General features: G+C 61.6%; 1 protein-coding gene across 2 annotated transcripts in view; it reads right to left on the bottom strand.

Moving 5' to 3' along the window:
- Positions 1-20,594, bottom strand: part of MEGF6 (multiple EGF-like-domains 6) — a 123,118-nt gene that overhangs the window by 22,898 nt on the left and 79,626 nt on the right. For both annotated transcript variants that reach the window (XM_011956837.1, XM_011956836.1), the window contains exons 5-10: positions 14,138-14,260; positions 4,463-4,588; positions 3,555-3,677; positions 1,367-1,489; positions 910-1,047; positions 133-252 (exon numbers count right to left, since the gene is read on the bottom strand). In XM_011956837.1, coding sequence (XP_011812227.1) covers positions 133-252; positions 910-1,047; positions 1,367-1,489; positions 3,555-3,677; positions 4,463-4,588; positions 14,138-14,260 — 753 coding nt within the window. The remainder of the gene's footprint in view (positions 1-132; positions 253-909; positions 1,048-1,366; positions 1,490-3,554; positions 3,678-4,462; positions 4,589-14,137; positions 14,261-20,594) is intronic.

Genomic DNA, 20,594 nt, shown 5'->3' on the forward strand with positions numbered 1-20,594 from the left:
GTCCCTCAGCAGAGCACAGAGCAGGCTGACCCCATGCCCACCACAGGGGGACCAGAGCCAGCCCCGTGTCCTTCCTTAGGGCGGCCCTGCTCCCAGGCCACCCCAGCTGTGCAGTGGCAGGGCAGTGCTCACCCTCACAGCTGCAGCCATCGGCACTGAGCCGGTAGCCGGCGTAGCAGCCGCACTCGTACCCGCCAGGGTTGTTGGTGCACACCTGCTGGCAGCACGGGCTGTCTGCACAGTCATCAATATCTGTGGGCACACACCACGGGCCCCCTGGTACCAGGCACCTGCACGTGCACACGCTCCCGCCCACACACAACTGCATGCAACTGCATACGACCACACACAACCCACGTGCCCCACTGCATGTGCACCTGCCCACAGTCTCACACGTACACACCTAAACAATGGCACCTGCAGACAATCGCACCCACCACACAATCGCACCCACGCACATGCATGTTCCTGGTCCCGCATACACAGACACACACAGGACACATGTCACAGCCCCGGGGCCACCTGCCTGTCTGCTGGGAACAAGGTGTTGGGACTGGGGCTAGAGGGTGGGGACTCCATCTGAGAGTCAGGGTCTGGGGTGTGACTCCCAGGACACTGGGTCCTTCCCAGGTGATGGGGCGGTACTGAGGAGGTGCTGGCAGGGTAAGGGGGTGCCATGACCGTGGGTATGGGCCCTGCAGGCTGATGGGGGCACCTAGGGTCTTTCCTGGCCAGGATGCTGCCTCTGTCAAGTCTGCCCTACCACCCCGCCTGGGCCCAGGCAGCCAGACCAGGACTCAGGGAGACAGAAGAGGACCTCCAAGTCATGGCATGGAACTGATCCCAGACCCAGGGCGGCAGCAGGTCCCTGGAGTGGGGTGTGGGCATCCGGGAGGAGCCAGTGCGCACCGATGCAGGTCCTCTGATCTGTGTCCAGCTCATAGCCACGGGGACAGGTGCACAGTGGCCCAGCGCTGGTGTGGCTGCAGCCATGGGAGCAGCCGCCGTTGTTGGCCTCACAGCTGTTCACAATTTCCATCTCGATCCCTGCCACGAGACCAGCCACGCGGGATGTGGGATGGCGGCTAGGATGACCACCACCTACCTTGGTTCCCCCCACCTCCACCCAGCAGCCAGCCTTGGGTCCGGGGACACCTGTGGGAAGCAGCAACATGCAGCTCCCAGGCCTTGTTGGGTCTGGGACTCCCTGCCCTCCCTCGACCCTCTGCCCACCAAGGGCTCATATGCAGGGCTGCCCCGATTGACAAGGAAGCTCTTTTTTCTTCGACCAAAGCAGGCCATGGGGTCCTGGGGAGTGGCATGGCCATCCTGGGCACCTTCAACCTGTTGCCGACTGCCCACTCACGGTAGCACTGCCGGCCATCAGCGCCCAGCTCGTAGCCCGCGTGACACACACACTTGAAGGAGCCCTGGGTGTTGAGGCAGCCATGGGCACACTGGGCCAGCCCTGCGGCACATTCGTCCACATCTGGAGGGGAGAGACCACGGGGAGGACTCAGAGGTGCTGGGAAGGGCCTTTGCATGGGGCCAGTGGAAGACAGCGCACGGCCCGCTGACACCCGTGTGGGCGCCAATCACACTGTCCCTGACGACCACTAGTCACAGCCCTGCAGGTCCCCTGGGATGAAGAAGTCGGCACCCACACGGGTCTCACGCTAAGCCCACTGAGTGACCAGGCGCCGTTACCCAGGCAGCACTTTCCTGGCGTCAGTGAAGACATGGAACCACACACCACGACACCCCGTGGCCATCCGGCAGGTGCTGGTGATACGGTCTGGCTGTGTCCCCACGCAAATCTCACCTTGAACTGTAACTCCCACAATTCCCACATGTGGTGGGAGGAACCCAGTGGGAGGTGACTGAATGATGGGGCGGGTCTGTCCTGCGCTGTCCTCGTGATAGTGAATGAGTCTCGTGAGATCTGATGGTTTTAAAAATGGGGGTTTCCCTGCACAAGCGCTCTCTTTTCCTAACGCTATCAACGTAAGGTGTGACTTGCTCCTCCTGGCCTTCTGCCACGATTGTGAGGCCTCCCCAAGTCATGTGGAACTGTAAGTCCATTAAACCTCTTTCTTTAGTAAATTGCCCAGTCTTGGGTATGTCTTTATTGGCAGCACAAAAATGGACTAATACCCTTGGAAACTGACCACTGCCTGGTCTGGACACACCCTGCTGCCTCGGAGACTCACCCTGTGGACCACCAGGGAGGCGGCAGCCAAACCGCTCCCCAAGGCTGCTTGACCCAGGGAAGAGTCAGGAACACCCAGACGTGCAGGGAAGGGGTTAACAAATAAACGTTACCCAGCCATGCTGCAGAGGGTGGTGTGGTGTGGCAGTGGCTTCCAAACAATGGCACCTGCCTGCGACCTGATTCTAAACAAGCACATTCACAACCAGCCCCAGCGAAGCAGCAGAAGCCCACCCCATACGTCCAGGTGTTTCCTGGGGTCAGTAACAACGTCTCCTTTCTTCTTTAGTTCTATTTTACTCTTATTATTTTATTTATTTATTTTTAGACAGTGTCTCGTTCTGTCACCCAGGCTGTAGCACAGTGGTGCAATCATGGCTCACTGTAGCCTCAACCTCCTGGGCTCAAGTGATTCTCCTGCCTCAGCCTCCCAAGTAGCTGGGACTCCTGCCTCAGCCTCCCGAGTAGCTGGGACTCCTGCCTCAGCCTCCCGAGTAGCTAGGGCCACAGGTGTGCACCACCATGCTCGGCTAGTTGAGTTTTCTTATTTTTTTGTAGATACGGGGATCTCACTATGTTGTCCAGGCTGGTCTTGAACTTCTAAACTCAAGTGATCTGCCCACCTTGGCCTTGGCCTCCCAAAGTGCTGGGATTACAGGTGTGAGCCACCACGCCTGGACTTTTTTTTTTTTTTTTTAAGAGAGAGAGAATCTCGCTCTGCCACCCAGGCTAGAGTGCAGTGGCGTGATCATAGCTCACTGCAGCCTTGACTGCCTGGGCTCAAGTGATCCTCCTGCCTCAGATTCCGAGTAGCTAGGACTCCAGACAGCACCACCACACCTGGCTAATTTTTTTTTTATTATTGTTTAGAGACAGGGTCTCGCCACGTTGCCCAGGCTGGTCTTGAGCAACTGGGCTTAAACGATCCTCCCTCCTTGGCCTCCCAAAGTGCTGGGATTACCGATGTGAGCCACAGCGCCTGGCTCATTCCTTTTCTCTTATTCGTCTCTTTGGTTTTCCTGCCAGGCAGGCACTACTTAGGAAATACAATAGTTTAAGAACTATAAGCAACACCTGGGCTCCGTGGCGCACTTCTGGCGAAATGAGCCTCGGGCTGGGAGCAGCTTTGGCGAGCCTTCCTACCGTCGCCCCTCAGCCCCCAGCAGGGGAGATGAGACCGTCACATCCCAGGTCACCCAAGGGGGGCAAGGCAGGGCCAGCCCTGCTCCCAAAGGGCCTGGTCCCATGGGAGGCCATGGCCCCAGAGTTAAACACAGGTCCCTCCACAGCGCCTGGATGTGATTTCTGACCCTGGGTGGGGCGGAGCAGGGGAGGGACGTCCTACCTTCACAGGCCTTGCCGTCCGCTGCTAGCTGATAGCCTGCGTGGCACTCACAGTGGGCGAGGCCCCTGACCACCTGGCACCTGTGCATGCAGCCGCCATTCCTGTCAGCACACGGGCTTCTCCCTGCAGCCACGGACCCAAGGAGAGGGTTGGAGAGAGGGGATCCCAGTGGCTGCAGGGCACCTGCCCCAAGGCTTCTTGTGAGACCCCCCTCCAACCAGTGCTCTCCCCACTTCGTGCTCCAGGCTGATGGGCTGGGCAGTGGGTCTCCCACCTCCCAGGTGCGGGAAGCCCCCAAGACGCCAAGACTCTGCAGTCTCAGGACAAGGCCAGCCAGCTCAGGTCAACCGCAGCCCAGGCCAGCTCCTCCAACCACCCTTCTCTGTCCAGGTGCTGGCGCTGACACCAGGGCGGCGGCCCCCAGCTCTGGGACTCCAGGCCCTTCATGCCCATACTGGGGAGGACCCTAGAGGCCAGGTGGGGGCATTCTCTCAGCACCTGCCCCACCCACAGGCCCCATTTCCATATTCCAGAGGACCGCTGAGCCTGCCCCACCGTCACCATCAGCAAAGCCCCCTCCTTCCATGAAGAAGTCCCGAGGACTCAGAGCAAGGTGCCAAACCAGGCCGGGCCCGCCTCCTCCTCCCAGGGGCAGCAGGCCTCAGGTGGGCACCTATGGAAGTGAGGCGGCCCCCATCAGGTGGGCACCTACAGTAGTGAGGCGGCTCCCATCCTGAGCTTCCTGGTCCCCCAGAAGCACAGCCTAATGGGCTGGCCCACGCCCTGCCAGGCCTTTCAGGAGCCTTGGGGGCCTCCTGAAGACCCACTTCCTCTAGTAGCCCAGGCAAGGCAGCTCGTCCTGCCTCCACCCCTAGGTCCTCTATCTCTCCCGGGCTGGCAGCACTCACGGACACAGCGCCTGCCGTCCTCCTGGAGCTGGAACCCGGGCCGGCACTGGCAGCGATGCCGAGTGATTGTGAGCTGGACACAGTGGTGCTGGCAGCCGCCATTGCCCAGGGCACAGGAGTTTATGGCTGGGGACACGGAGAGGACCCCAGGTCAGCCCAAGAGGACGCCTGGCCAACAGTCTGTCCCCGGCTAGCATGGAGTAGGGAGTGGCATGGCCACTTCCTCCTGCTGTAGGACCCCTCCCGGGCACTCCGAGCCCCTCCACCTTTTCATCTCCACCGTCTCCCTGCCCAGCCCACAGGCCTGGGTTCGCCTTCTCTGCCGCCCACAGAATCCTCAGGCCCACGGGGGATTCACTGGACCCTCCAGCCCCAGCCTGTTCGAGGGCTGGACACAGAAGGGGGCCCCACCCAGACAGAAGCCCAGCACCCCCCAGCACAGACCACTAAGTGCCAGGGGTCTCTGAGAAGCTGCGAATAAGGGCTCAGTGCCCCAGCAAGCTGCATCTCCCTGGAGGAGGCTGCAGGCTGGCAGGGGGTGACTGAGACCCAGGCATCTCACCACCGTGGTCCTTAGGCCAGGGCAGAGGCAGGTGTGGGGATGCCATGGACAGTTGCCATGGGCCGTAGGCTTGGCCCCCAGTTCCTAAGGGACCAGCACAGCTCCTACCCACCCCAGGCCAGGCCACACCTCACGCCTGACCCCATGCAGTGCCCACGCTCTCATTCCTCCATGCACATTCCTGCAGGTCATGGGCTGTGGGGTCAGGTTGACTCAGCGGGTGCCTGTACCCGGTGGATGGATGGGGCTGTGCCCTGAGCTGGCCCAGGGACGGGGGGAGAAGGTGCTGGGCCAGGCTGGGCACCCAGGGTGGGCACTAGACCTCTGCCAGAAGCTGCAGCCAGCCCGTTGGCGGGGGTTTGGTTACTGTCATGTCTCTGGCAGTCGCCTTGTGGTTAGGGAGGGAGTCAGCCCCAAGCTCAGAGGGAAGCCGCAAGAATGTGCTGTTGCCTGTGCCCGGGCAGGGGAGGCCATCTGCCCAGGCCTGTGCCCAAAGCAATCCCGAACCCCATTACCAAAGCGCCAAGACTCTCGGAGCGGGGAGGCTTCTTTGAGATGCCGCCTCCTCTGGGGCACCTCCTGGGGGGCTGCCAACATCCCTGGGAGGTGGCTGGGCCCGGGGCGGAGACTGGGGAACCCATCTACTGTTGCTGCATGGTGGATGGGAAGCCCGGCACCACGGAGGGGAGGGCAGTCAGAGGTCAACGGAGCAGGCAGCCGCTGGAGCAGTGGAGTTGCCTCTGGGCCCTGAGAAGGCCCCTCAGAGCAAGTTGGCTTAAAAGCCCTACCACGCTCGCCTCCTGTCTCCCACAGGGGAGCAGGCGCTGAGGGTCCCCTCCTAGGGCAGAGCCAGCCTTGGGAGGCTGTTGGGGGTTGGAGTGATGGCTCTGTCTCCTGCCCCACGTGGCCCTGACACGTGCAGGCTGTGGGGAGCCCAGGGCAGAACTCAGGTAAGCCCGTGTGCCTCCGAGCCCCGAGCCCCAACCACTTAACTGCCCAGACAAGATGGGAGCTGTCCTGGCCCCCAGGCCTGGCCTGCCTCACCTGAGACGGCCCTGCTGAAGCCACTACCATGGCTCCAGGGGCCTCTGAACAAGGCCTGGGCTGGCCCTGCCTTCCCGGGGGGCCCTGTTTATTGTGTTCACCACAGCAACAACACCCCTGTCTGGAACATGTAATAGGAAACAGACCCCCTCCTGGCAGGGCCAGGCAGGCACAGGGGGCACAGAGCCCATGGCAGGGAAGCTGGGCCATCAGGACCCAGGCACCACAAGGACCCAGGAGGCTGTGGCAGGGCTGGGAAAGAAAGAGGCTTCTCGTCAGCCCCTCCAGACAGGCAGAGACCCGAGATGTACCCAGGGACCACCGGGCATGGCGCCCACTGAAGCCCACCAGGGCGGGGGGTCAGAGGCAGGGATGCCCCCAGAGCCCGTCCTCTTGCCGCTCTCCACACAGTTCTAACACCCCAGATGCTCCCAAGCTGTGCACAGCCGGGAGCCAAGCCCAGTGTCATCACATATATCCTGTGCCACAGATTCCCGGAAAGCTGAACCAGGCAGATTTTCACCAGCACTGGGACAAGCAGCTCAGGAACGGCCACCACCCCTGCATGGCCAGTGCCCAGCACTGCTGGGGATGTGTCCCGAACCCTTGGGACACTGAGACCCGGCTGCAAAACACACAGCCCAGCCACCCCTGCCCAGGCCACAGCCAGACTCGCACCTGCTACAGCCCTGCAAAGCGGACCAAGCTCAGACCCGGCAAAGCTGAGTGTGTCCATCAGACACGGACTGGGGATTTGCCTCCCAGCGGGGGAAGACCCTCCCTGTCTGTGCTCCACAGCCCTCACAGGCTCACCTGCGGACAGACGCGGGCTTGACAGCAAGCCCTACTGGGTCTTTTGCTTCTTTAATATTGAAGTGGTGTTTTCTCAAAGGAAAACGTCCCCACCCAGTGAGGGTTTGATGGTCAGCGTGCGTAATCGCACCGGTGCTTTGGCGATCCTGCCCAACATTTCTGTCCCTTCCTGACTCTGGAGTCTTGTTCTGCCAAGACCTAACTTCAGTCCTTGCCCACTTCCAGATCAGATGCAACTGACTGTTGCTGGGGGATACTCTGTAATAAATGGAATGTGTCCTCCCTAAAATAATCCTATGTTGGAGCCTTAATCCCCAAGGTGAATATATTTGGAGATAGAGTCTCTGAGAGGGAATAGGGTGGGGCCCTGACCAGACAGGATTAGTGTCCTTGAAGGAAGAGACACAGAGCACTCTCTCCATTATGGCAGCCAGAGCTGCCTGGGTCACCCTAACTCCCCAGTTTGCCAATTCTAGGAGACATCACTCCAGCCCAGGCACATGAAGGTCCACTTGGGCTAGGGTGCAATTCCAACCTCTGCCAGCAGGAGGTGGCGCCACTCAGGATTCTGGCAAGGGTGAGGCTGGAGCTCTGCAAAGGTAAAGGGGCCTCCTTCCGCCTGAGCCAGCTTGGTCTCTGCTGAAGGCGCAGTGTCCTGGGTGGCAGATGGAACAGAGGGTGGGGCATCAGTGGCCAGGCCTAGCCTCTGAGCTCGTTGGCTGACTGAGAGCTGTGCCGAGGCACGGGCTGGATGTGGGCCCACCAGCTCTTCTGCCCAAGCCTCCAAACCCAACCCAGTGGTTTCGAGGCCAGCTCTCCAGCGTGGTTCTGGTCCCTGCTGGTTTCACGGGGCTTATAATTACTGCCCTCAGATTGGGGTGGTTTCTAGGCCTTGAGTCTCCTGCCACATGTGGTCAGTGGTCACCCGCAGCCCTGCCTTCTAGGAAGCCCTCTGTTGGGGACACGGCCAGGATAGCAGGCTGGGGTGCGTGTACGTCCCCCAGCTCCCCTCCAGGCGGCCCTGCCCTGTACACCTGCCCGTCCCCTGCCCTCTCAATGGGGTCTCCTTGTGGCACAGGGCACTACTGACTCACAGCCCGTGAGAGTGGCTGTCCTCGTCCACACGCCAAGGGGTCTGAGCCCATGATGTCACCCCAAAAACACAGAGTACCAGGCAAACACTGACACTTCAGCACGGCCACCAGGCATCCAGAGACGGAGCAGGGAAGGAAATGCCCACCATCCCCCTCCATGGGCCAGGGTAAGCTAATCCCACAGCTCACACCCCAGCAAGGCCCCCCTCCCCAGCCCAGGGCCAGCCAGATAGTCCTGCCCAGCGCCCGCCTTTCTGGGTGGTCAGCTGGGCCCATGCTTGGCTGCAGTGGTCCAGACCCACTGGCCAAGGTGACAGGTGGGTCCCTAGAGACAAGTGCTAGCAGCGCCCTATTGGCCTGCCAGGGGCACCGGGCGCTTTAGGGAGTGGCGGGCAGCAGGTGGACCACACATGTGGAATGGAGGCGGCCAGACGGCAGGGGCCAACAGGGGCACTCCAGGGTGGGAGCTGCAGGGCGCACCGTGGGCACCCAACGCCCGCAGCACCTGCACCGCCACATGTGCCTACTCGCTGCTGAGCGTCAGCTCCGACCTGCCCTCCTGAGGGAAGCCCCGACCCAGGGCTGCATGAGCGTCACACCGGTTCAGCTTCTTCAGAGCGTTTAGGAAGGCAGCTTCCTTGTCACCAGAGCCCTGGGAGGGCAGGCGTGGTCTATATCGTCAGGACAGCAACCCACTCCCTAAGCAGTACCTGGCACCAGCACACAGAGCGGCAGTCAGAGGGGAGCAAGGCGGCCAGCCCTGGCCCTTCACCGCAGCTGAAGGCACGGCCCAGGCCTCTCCCATCACTCCTCCCTGCCCCACACGGGCCCTGACTCAGCCACCCCTTCTGCTGGTTTCACCTCCCTTCGCTCCCGACTCTTACCCTGGCTGGGCAGCAGCTCCCCTTCCCACTGCGGCAACGCAGCCCCCCAACCCAAGCGCCCCACTTTCCTGCTGGGTTTCTGAACCCAGATGGGGGTCCGTGGCCTCTCTGGGTTGGGGTGCAACCATCCCACACCCCCACCCCTGTACCCAAGCACCCCGCTCTGCCTCAGCCAGCACCTCTAGACTCAGGCAAGGCCACAAGAGGCCCCATTCCCATGTGCGGAAGCCCAGGGTGGTCTCCTGGGCTGAGGGGGCTGCCCATCAGCTGCTCCTCCCCTCTCTCCTACTGGCTCGGCCCAGGCCAGCCTCTCGAAGCCATAAGGCGGGAGAGGCAGACTCCCAGTTTGCAACTGCAGTCTGGGTTGGGTTTTTCAGGTCCTGGGTCTGCACACGTGTGCTCTGAGGAGCAGCCTGGAGCTCACACATTTGAGCTGCCTGCCAGCAGCCTCCTCTGGGCCGGGCCTCCCCTCCAAGAAGGAACCCAGGGGCCAGGTGGGGGGTCTATGCAGCCTCTCGCTGATGTGATGGAGAGACCCAGGCCGGGGAGGGAAGTCTGCCCCAGGGCACACAGCACACCTATGGCAGAGCCAGGTGGGAGGCAGGGCCGGGAGTCCTTCCCCAGCCGAGTGCACATGAGTCCATCTAACTCTGGGGGACACAGGCAGGGGGTGGCCAGGCCACCAGGGGGTGACAACAGAGTCCCCTCCCCCCCAGTGTGCAGCCCAAAGGCCTAATGGGCATGGGCTGAGATGGCGAGGACAGAGGGCCCACCTCTCCTCTGGGGTCGCACAGGGCGTTTCATCTGGAGGGACCTCTGCTGGTTGAGCCAGTGACATCTGTGACCCTCAGACAGGCCCTGGGAGTGCTGCTCGACCCAGGGGACATAAGGGAACAGCCATGTCCAAGGCAAGGGTGCAGAGGGCAGCCAGGCCGCCTCTGGGAGCACAGGCGGGCATCGTGCCGGCTCAGAGCACCCCAGGTACGTGGAGGCGGAGGCCTCCAGTGCAGTGTTAGACCACATGGGAGCTGCTCTCCTCTCTGGGTGTCGCACGCTGGCACTCTGCAGGGTGTCATGGAAAACCAAGAGACACTCGGGCCAGACCACTGCTCCCCACACCACCGGGGAAGGCAAGGGCGGGCTCAGGCTCAGGGACTGAGAATAAGAAGCAGGCGTGGCCCCACCCTCGGGCCTCACTAGGCCCTGCTCTTCCCACCCCAGAGGCTGGGTGCCCTGGGCGATACAGCACACCAGGACTGGGCGGCCAGGGCTGGGGAACGGGGACCCACACTCTCGCAACGTGGGAGCCAATGGCAAAGTCCTTCCTGTAGATTCTCACTTTTGAGAGGGGAACCCTTTTGGTGTCGGATTTCCATAAGATCATCTAGAAGGCAGGGAGGTGTGGAGGTTGTACCTTCCCTGCCCTCTTTCTGCCTCAGAGGCAAGTTCAAGTGTGCTTCAAGGCCCCTCTGGAGTGTTTTTTTTTTTTTTTTTTTGAGACGGAGTCTCGCTCTGTCGCCCGGGCTGGAGTGCAGTGGCCGGATCTCAGCTCACTGCAAGCTCCGCCCCCCGGGTTTACGCCATTCTCCTGCCTCAGCCTCCCGAGTAGCTGGGACTACAGGCGCCCGCCACCTCGCCCGGCTAGTTTTTTGTATTTTTTAGTAGAGACAGGGTTTCACCGTGTTAGCCAGGATGGTCTCTATCTTCTGACCTCGTGATCCGCCCGTCTCGGCCTCCCAAAGTGCTGGGATTACAGGCTTGAGCCACCGCGCCCGGCCTGGAGTGTTTTAAGGCCCCCTTCAGGTACAGCCTCCTCTGGAGCCTTCCCAGATTGCTCCGGGCCCTGGAGGTGTCAGCACCCTGAGAGCTCTGGCCCCAGGCTGGGGAAGGAAGGGCGGATCTTTGGGCAGCTTCTCCACCAGCCTCTCTGCAAGCCTCACTCCAAGCTGCTAGTGGGGAATCCAACTGCAGAGCCTCAAGCCTGTGAGGCATGTTCCTTGTCCCCTGGCAAAGCCCCAGGAGGGGTCACAGCACCCTCCCAGCCAGGATGACCCTGGCAGGCCCAGGGGAGGGGCTCCACAGCAGCCCCAGGTTCCAGCCGAGCAGCCTGCCCACAGCTGGCCCATGGGGCTGGGAGAGGCCACTCCTGTCAAGCGAGGCCTGGGCAGAGGGTGCCAGTGCGGACCAGAAGATGCCCCCTCACCGAGGCAGGAAGACAAGACAGTGGAGGGTGAAGGGTTCCAAGCTCCCCAGGGGCCAGAAATCCAGCCCCACCATCAAGCCCTCACAGAGTCCAGGCAGCCTGGCACAGACTGGGTGGGCAGTGCCCTCTGACGGGCCCAGGCTGAGCTGCAGCAGGAGACCCCCCTCAGGGCAGCCCTTGGCCAGGAGCTGAGATGCCGCAACACCCTCCCCATCCCAGGCTGGCGCGTCAGGCCCACAGCCTGGCCGGGTCCCTCAGCAACAAGAAAGGGCTTGAGACGGTGAGGCATCCCTCAAACAAACACGCCTGGCTTTGCCTGGGAAGTGGCCCCCAGGGGACTCCGTCCCCACTCTAGAAGCCTCTCAGGGCCCCACAGAGAGCAGCTCCCGCTGGGCCCAGGCTGACAAACCCATGCCAATCCTAGAAACTCCCAGGAGACCGAGGAACCAGCCCCGCCCCTGCAGGCGTCAGCTCCCAGGAACTCGCCATCTGGTATCCCCCACCCACAGAGGCAAAGCCTTTGTGGCATCCCTCTCACACAGAGGCCACCATGGGCAAGGGACGAGGGGGGACGACATGCCCCAGATAGTGCCAGGAAGGGGGTCTCTGGATGGTGCCCAGGCAGGGTGGCCTAGGAATGGGGCTAGTCCTCACGTGTCCCCAGGCCAGGGGTGCCCAGGCCACCACCAGGGACTTTAGGGAGAGGAAGTCATTTCTCCAACTCAACTCAGCCAAAGGCTAGTGGGACCCAAGTCACTCTAGTTGTCAAAGCGAGGGTCACCACCTGTTCCCAGGGGGTGAAACATCCAGCATCTTCCGTAGCGAAACAGATGCATCACAGCTCCGGGGCTGTATTTCCTGAAGCTTCGGTGTAACGGCCTTGCTGGGAGTCTCAGTCAAACGAAAGAGAAGGTGCACTCCAAGGTCACTGCTCTGCGTCCAGCAGACCCGAGTAGGTGAACGCACTTAGGTGACAGGCTGGCATGCAGGTGAGTCTCACCTGGGCCCTCCATGGAGCGAGGAGGCCAGGAGCCGGGCACCAGCCCTGGAGAAGGCTGTGGAGGCACCGGGAGCCCACCACTCACACAGGGGGCACCCTGGGGGGTGACGGCCAGATGGGCCCTGAGGTCCCAGGAGCCTCCTGCCAGGCTGTGCAGGCCCTGCCCAGGGGCCCTGGCATCTGGCCCGGAGAAGACCTTTAAAATGGGCGAGCACTGCAAATTAAGACTTCTGGGGCCCCAAGTGTGCAGACATCCCCAGGACAGCCTCCTGGGAGGCAAATCCCAGGAGGCCCGGCTACAGGAGGAGGCTCCAGCCGAGTGAGTGATGGGCAGGTGGGCAGTGGGATGTGGTGGGTGGGGTGGTCCCTGTCCCTTTTGAGGGTTTCAGGGAAGGTCACCATCACACAGATGGTGAAAACAAAGCCTAGGAGAGTGAGTGTTCCAAGGCCCCCACTCATAGTAGGAGGCCAGGAGAGGGGATTAGAGGTCAAGAGAGGCAATTAGAGGCCAAGAGAGCCGATTAGAGGCCAAGAGAGGCAATTAGAGGCCAGGAGAGGGGATTAGAGGTCAAGAGAGGCGATTAGAGGCCAAGAGAGCCGATTAGAGGCCAAGAGAGGCGATTAGAGGTCAGGAGAGGGGACTAGAGGCCAGGAGAGGCGATTAGAGGCGAGGAGAGGGGATTAGAGGCCAGGAGAGGCGATTAGAGGCCAGGAGAGGCCCCACAGGACTGACACCTGAGCTGCCCTTCCACAAGGAAGACCCTGCCTGAGAGGAGGGTCGAGAAAAGGACATGCCCCCCAAGAGCTGCCTCTTCCAGGGGGCCTGAGGGGACTGGGGGCACAAGGCTAAAGTGCCCCAGGCTCCCAGAAGTCCCTGCAGGGCGGCGGGCAGGGGCCGCCCCCCATCTCCGTTGTCCTGAAGCACATCACAACATTCCTGCATCTGTTTCTACTTTCAGACCCAGGGAAACTTTACAGAGCCGCTGCCTGGATCCCCACGGCGGCCGGGACATGTGAGTGTGTGCGGGGGGGCCCCCGGGGCTGGCAGGCCGCCCTGCCACATCGCAGGCAGGACCAGGAGGGAGGCTGCTCGGAGCCGGCCTGGGCCCTGCTCCGGGCCTCCAAGGCAGAAAGAAGGGGCGTCCTGACCCCGGTCACCCAGAGAACGACCCCCCATGCCTCCCAGACAGAGGCCAGCGAAAGGGTCAGTCCTGTCCTTGCTTGGGGCGCCTGTGTCCAGAGCCAGCCAGGAGCAGGGGCACCAAAGGGTGAGGGTGGCTGACTGGGTACTTACTCTTCACCCCAGATTCCTGGGCTCCAGCCCCCTGCTCAGCCCTATGCCGGTTCCTCGGGGCCCGGCACCTCCCCTCCTTCTCTCTAACCTTCCCTCCCTGCGGCCACAGTCCCTGTCCCCAACACCTCCTCCAGCCCATTCCCACATCCAAGAGACCGCGCAGAGGAAGCTGTGGGCCAGGGTCCCACTTCTCGGTCACCCCTACCCCACCTGCCACAGCCCACACCCTCCAGGCTCCCCCAGGCTGGGCAGGGATCACCTGGGACCACAAAGCCCGGCTCTGCAGGCGAAGGGTGGCCTCACACAGCCCCTGCCCTGGACCAGGCCTCCTCAGCCAGCCTCCCCCGCCACCTAGCAAGCAACCTCGGCCTCCCTCAAATCAAATCTAAGGGACATTACAACCAGTCCAGGTCCCTGCTGATCAACCACAGCAGCTTCTGCTGTAGAGAATCTTTAATAGGATCTCCACCCACAGGCTTACTTCCCAGTCCACCGAGAGAGGCCTCAGCACCACAGCAAGGCTTACTGTGCCTGCAGAGGGTCTGCAGTTGGGGTTATGGGGACCTGGCAACTTGGCCCTCGGTCCCTTTCCTGGCCTGAGCCTGGGGCAAGGTGCGGCCAGGATTCCATAGAGCCACGCTTCACAGGAAGGGGCCATCGCCAGAGCGGCCTCTGCTTCTCCATGTCCACAGCCACCCTCTCAGGCCAGGCCTGGGCACACCCCAGAGGGCGGGGATGGTTGAAGCCAGGAGCCCGGGCAGGGTCTCCAGGCGACACTCACCCAGGCAGGTCCTGCTGTCAGTGTGGAGCCGGAAGCCGGGCTTGCACTCACAGAGGTAGGAGCCCAGGGTGTTCACGCACCGCTGCTGGCAGCCACCGTTGTGGGTTCGGCATTCGTCCACATCTAGGCAGGAAAGGGGAAGGGTCAGCAGCTGGGCACCCGCGCCTTCCTGCCTTGCTGACACAGCCCCCCAGGTGCGGGAGGCCCAGACCCAGGACCCCACTGTGCCTCGAGGGCACCATCTCTGAGCCCCTCACCCACACCTGCCGGAGCTGGAGCGCAGAGGAGGCAGGATCTGCGCTCCCACCTTGGACATCTGCTCAGGAAGGAAGAGCCACCGCCTCAAGGGCCGGCCAGAAGGTGGGGAGCAGCAGAGGGCTCCAGGGACAGGCTGGGCCCCTAGCGCCTTTCAAGACTGAACCTGGAGCACACGCGGTTTTCTTAAGTCCAAATCCACAAAGTGCTTCCTGGGCAGTGTCAACCACTTCACCAGGACCCACAAGTCCCCAAAAGAGAAACTGACAGCTTTTGAGATGGCCATGCCCAGGCTGTGGGGAGAACCCTGAGAGATGGGAGGGAAAGGGCGGACGTGCTGGCTTGAAGAGTGCCCCCGCAGTTCATGGCCATCTGGAGCCTCCCAGTGAGGCCTTGTCTGGAAACAGGGTCTCTGCAGCTGCCCTAAGTTCAGGCTCAAGATGAGATTGTTCCAGATGAGGGTGGGCCCTAAATCCAATGCCCGTGTCCCGACAAGAGACGCACAGAGAGGGCCATGGGAAGACCAGGCAGAGACTGTGGTGGCGAGGCCACAGACTAAGGACGGCCAGAAGGAAGAGGCCAGGAAGGTCCTCTCCATAGGTTCACAGGGAGGGGGACCCCGTGGACACCTTGGGTTCAGAATCCTGGCCTCCAGATAGTGAAAGAAGAAACTTCTATTGTTTGCAGCCACCCTGTTTGCGGTGCTTATTCCAGCAGCCCTGGGAAACCAATGCAGCTGGGGTCAGCCTGGGCCCCCCACACCCACAGGCTCCCCATGCAAGGACCCAGAAGGGCAGCTCCACCACATCCCAGGGCAGGAGCCCCCGCTGTGCCAGCGCCCTCCCCTGTGCCACCCACCACCCTGGAGCAGCCCAGACCCCGTCAGACCCTCCCTGCCCAAGGGCCAGCTCAGTTTAGAACCACGTGTCCTCAGGTTCCAGACTTAGCTGAGGCCCCACTCAAAGGCGGGAGAGGGGAATGGGAGAGCAGGAAGGGGTCGAGGGCAGCCTGGTCCTGAGGACTCTCCACGCATCTGCACTGCCTGGACTTCCACAGCCTGGGGACCGGCCAAGGGGAGCAGAGCAGCAGCCCAAGGCCACAGACACCTCACAGGACCCTTGTCCCCCCCGCTGCTTACCAAGCCCCCTGAATAAGTATGGCTGAAGAGAACAGGGAGGGATCCAAGGGCAGGTCCACTTTTGAGAGGAAGCCCTCCTACCACAGGACACCTGGGCCCACCTGCTTCTATCCCCAGCCCCGTGGCACAGGCCCCAGGGAAAGTGCTGGCTGGAAGCCCAAAGGTGCAGTGGGACCCCCGGAATGCACCTTGAGCTGAGGGCCGGTGGTGCTCCGGGCATCCTTCTCCTGATACCCTCCCAGGGCTGGAGACCCAGGGGACTGCACCCAGGCCCATCACCACCCTCTGCAGGAACGCAGCAGGAAAGCACAGATGTGGAGATGGCTTTGGGCTGCCCAGCCTCTCATCCCACCCTCCAGGCCCACGTCACCAAGCTGGGCCTCAGGGGAATCCAGGCAGCGACCGAGGCAAACAGAACAGAGCAGACAGGCAGGAGGCCACAGGCTTCCTGGACACCTGTGTGTGCAGCCCCTGGGCTAACCTGGGTCAGAAGCCCTGCAGCTGCTGGGCCCCTGCCAGCTGGCCAGAGCACCCAGCACACAGGGGCTCTCAGAGGAGAAGCAGCCAGCAGCGGGGACAGATGGAGCTGTGCAGCCTCAGCACTGCCCAGAAAACACGCCGTGACCCCCACCGGAGAGACTTTCAGAAGCACTCCAGGAGGACTCTCCTAGGGGTCCGGGGCCTCTGGGCATAGCAGAAGCTTTGGAAGTGCCAGCAGTGCCCTGGCCAGAGAGGCCAAGGCTGACATGAGGGAGAGACCGTGTGGGCCATATAGACAGCGTGGACCAACTACAGGAGGTGCCAGGAGAGGAGGGCAAGAGCCCGGTATCCAGGTCAGGGCAGACATGGGCATCACCCCAGGCACCGCAGTCCATCCCTGCTACTCAGGTCAGGTGATGCTTTTTTTTTTTGAGACAGAGTCTTGCTCTGTCGCCCAGGCTGGAGTGCAACGGCGCAATCTTGGCTCACTGCAAGCTCTGCCTCCTGGGTTCAAGCGATTCCCCTGCCTCAGCCTCCTGAGTAGCCGGGATTACAGGCACCCGCTACCACGCCCGGCGAATTTTTTTATTTTTAATAGAGACAGGGTTTCACCATGTTGGCCAGGCTGGTCTCAAACTCCTGAACTCAGGTGATCTGCCAGCCTTGGCTTCCCAAAGTGCTGGGATTACAGGCGTGAGCCACCGCGCCGGCCCAGGTGACACCTTTTATCCGACAACCTCACCCACCCCACAGCCGGGTTCACAGATCTGAAGAGAGGGAGAGGGGCTTCTGAGAGCCGCCAAGGAGTCACCATGGGGAGAAAGACAAACACGTGCTCTTCCGAAAGCTCTGAGCCGAGCGTCTGGGGCCCTCTGGCCAGTGTGACAATGGAGGCCCTGCCCGCTGACCTTGCCTCGAGAGGGAAGGCAACATTCAGTTCAAAATGCCACCGGCAGACTCCCACCGGGCGTGGCCTCGCTGAGAGAAAATATGATTTCAAACGACAAGTCCTCGACCGCATGGGAGACATGGCTAGCCTGAGCCCTCGCTTCCAGGGGCTACACACAGCCGAGGTTCTCTAATTCTGCTTAACAATCACCAGGTCCATGATCGGCTGTGACCACCACGCCTTCCCACCACCTCCAGTTCCCAGCCACGGTTCCCACGAAAATGCCTGCCTTCGGGACTAAATCCTAAAACTCCAGCATCGGAGCACTGTTGACAGCTAGCTGCAAGCAGTCAGCACAGCACACACCGAGAAGTTCTTCACAGCTGTCCCCGAGCCTGAGTTCACGGATGACACCCACCCACCAGGCTGTGCCCACCACCTATGGAAACCCTGCTGCCCATCCACGCTCTGAGAATCTGCCTGCAACCCAGAGATGACACCAACAGCCCCAGGAGGCCGGGGTCTCTGCCTGGGACCTCCAGGGCCATCCACTCCCTGCACAAGCCACACCCACTCTGGGGAGACCCCCAGGGTCCCTAAGCCCTGAGGCTGCCTCCCAGAGGGGCTGTAAATGAGACCACGAACCCTCTCTACCTGCACCATGAAGTCGTCACTGCAACCTTCACAAAGACCAGGATGGTTTGCAGGAAGAGGCTTGAAAGCAAAGGGTTAACAGGACCCCAACAGTGCCCCAAAGAAGCTCGAGGGACAGAGGGACCTGGTGCCCTCCAATGAGAGTCAGCTGGGGTGCAGACTCATGCCCAATGGGCAGGGCAGGGTGGGTGGCACCCACCTGAAGGGCTCAGGAAGGAGGCCCTTTCCCCCTGAGCTCAGATCCCTCCATCCAAGACCCCCAAGAGGGGGAAAAGTAATGATGTAAGTGTCCTCCTGCTACGTGGACAGGAACACTGGGACTCCAGCATCCCAGCAGGGCTCGGCCCCGCCTCTCTCAGCCACTAGTCCCTCCAGAAATTCCACGCTCCTTCTGAAAACGCACAGGCCCAGGTCGGCTACGCCAAGCCCTTCTCACCCCAGCCGCACCGTCTGCTAGTGGCAGGGGGCTGTGGTGATGGAGACAGGGTTGGTGGGTGGGGGTGCTGAAGCGCACCCAGGCTTCCGGTGCCTGCTGTTTGCTGTCAGCCAGGATCAGCTTCTGGACACAGTGAGCCAGCTCAAGGGTGAAGGATTTGGGGCCTCCCACTTGGACGACAGAAGCCTACAGGGACAGGCACTTGGCCAGACAACCTCCTGCCGGGGTCCCCTCCACTCTGAGATCTCGGCCACTTTGAACTAAGCAAATCGCCGTAATAGAAATGATTTTCGCTCAGAAAGTAAGGCAGGAACACGTCACCCAAACCCTTTCCGCCCCACTCCCAAGGCACCCCACGTGATAGCAGGGCTGAGCTGTTCTCAGACGGCTGCAAGGACCCCGCAGGTGCTGAGCCAGTGACCCTGGCTGCGGCTGTGACCTGAAGAGCCACAGGTACAGTGGCCTTTCAGGACAATGTGGTCAGCTGAATAACGAACGTCCCTCAGAGATGTCCACATCCTCATCCCCAGACCCTCATCTGGCAGAGGGACCTACCTTTACAGATGGGACTGAGTTGAGGATCTGGGATGAGAGGTTATCCTGGCATATCCAGGTGGGCCCAACATGATCACAGCGTCCTTATAAGAGGGAGGCAGGAGGGTCAGAGGGTGGGGAGGAGGAGACGTGAGCATGGAAGCAGAGGTCAGGGGGAGGCAGGGATTGGCAGGTGCTGTGCTGTAGGCTTTGAGGATGGAGGAGGTGCCACAAGACCAGGAATGCGGGCGGCCTCTATAGGCTGAAAAGGGCAAGAGATAGACTCTCCCCTAGAGCCTCCAGAAGGAGTACAACCCTGCCCACGCCTTGATTTTAGCCCACTTTGGACTGGCCCTCACAGGACTGTCAGGTAATAAATCCGTGCCGTCCTATGCACTGAGTGTATGGTTATTTGTTACCGCACCCACAGGATGCAACTGCAGAGCACATCACTGTCGTCTCAGGAGTCACAGAGGCTCAGACCATCTGGGCTGGAAATTGGGGCTCCCAGCGCCAGCTCTGGCAGCCCAGCTCCCCGGCTCCTGTGCCCTCTGTGGGTCTGGTCGCACAGCCAGGTTCACGGGAGCTGCGTGCCCTGCAGAAGCTGGCTCCCTAGGTTCTCTCCTCTGCAGACCTGTGCTCCAGGACCTGCCCGTGCCGCCTACACACAGACCATGCTGCCCACTGAGCCCCACAGTGGGACCAGGGCCCCCAGGAAGCACTGGTCCCTGAGATGCAGAGGCCAGTGTGGGGGCCTGAGCCGGAGGTGGGCGGGGCCCCAGCAAAGGCCGAAAGGGACCTGGAGGCCCCTACGAGTCAGGCAACAAAACGTGCTCATTCCAGTGACAACGGCCCAGCCTGGAGGCAAATCCACTCTCCCTGCCCAGTCCCAGGTCAAGCCCCACACGGGGAAGGGGGCAGGCCAGAGAGGCCCCAGACAGCTGCGACATGAACCTGGGGGGAGCCATCTGGTGGGAGACAAGTGGGCTCAGAGAGCAGCTATTTTAAGGAACAGCTGGGCCAGGATCCTGCTGCTGCCCTCGGCTAGATACGAGACTATGGACTTTGGCAGCCTCACAACAGAACCGTCAGCACGCTGGCACACGGTGACATGGCTGTGCCAACACGGGCTGGTTCACCGGGAGGCTGGTGAGGCCTGCAGTGTCTACCACGCTGGGGAGTGGAGGAGCCTCAGGAAGCCCATGGGGCCCCCAGCAACCATCACCCACGTCCCACAGCTCCCAGGCCAGGACTACAAAGGCAAGTGGACAGGCATGGCTGGGCTGCCTCGAACCAGCTGCCTCTGCAGAAACCAGCCAAGACATACCCCTTCTGAAGCCCGCCTGGACTTACAGGAAACTTGGAGGGCTCTGGGCCCCTGCCAGAAAGCTCTGCTCAGGGCAGTGATCAAGTTCCAAGCCCTGCTTTGTCCCCCACACATGCCACGGGGTCCTCATCCCCAGAGAGCACACACCATTACCTACCGGCCCTTCTCCTTCTCCCCCTCAAAAGCTGGAGCATGCCTGGACCAGGACAGGGGATCCCAGCTCCCCAGAGCCCAGCAACACTCAGCCAGAGGCCTTGGATGCTACCCAGTCACAAGGCATTTACTGCCACTGTGGGTGGACCTGGCCTTGGCTGAGTCACCCAGCCGGAAGGCTGCCTACCCAGCGAAGATAGAGCCTGGACCCCCCCTGGGCCAAGTGACCAAGACAGGGATGAAGGAAGCCTTTGCCACACTGAGGGTGTGGTGCTTAGTCCTTCAGGCAGGAGAGCAGCAGAGGCTCGGACCAGCACTCGAAACAGCTGAGGAGGGGTGATGTCTCTAAGGAAGCATTTCAGGGCCCCCACCAGCCACTGCCTACCCCGGATAATGCAGCTGATGACTCACTGGGAGCCGCACACCCCACAACCCCTCCTCCAATTCCGGAGGGTGCCCAGCTCCAAGCTCTGTGGATCCCGGGAGTTCAAAGCAACCGCGTGGAGGGAGGCGGGCCCAGTGCGGGCCCCAGATCCCAGCTGCAGAGAGAGGCAGGACGGAAAGAGGGCAGGGCTGTAACCTGCTTCCCAG

The sequence above is a fragment of the Colobus angolensis genome, unplaced genomic scaffold (genome assembly GCF_000951035.1).
Source record: "Colobus angolensis palliatus isolate OR3802 unplaced genomic scaffold, Cang.pa_1.0 Scaffold426, whole genome shotgun sequence".
NCBI classification, from domain to species: domain Eukaryota; kingdom Metazoa; phylum Chordata; class Mammalia; order Primates; family Cercopithecidae; genus Colobus; species Colobus angolensis.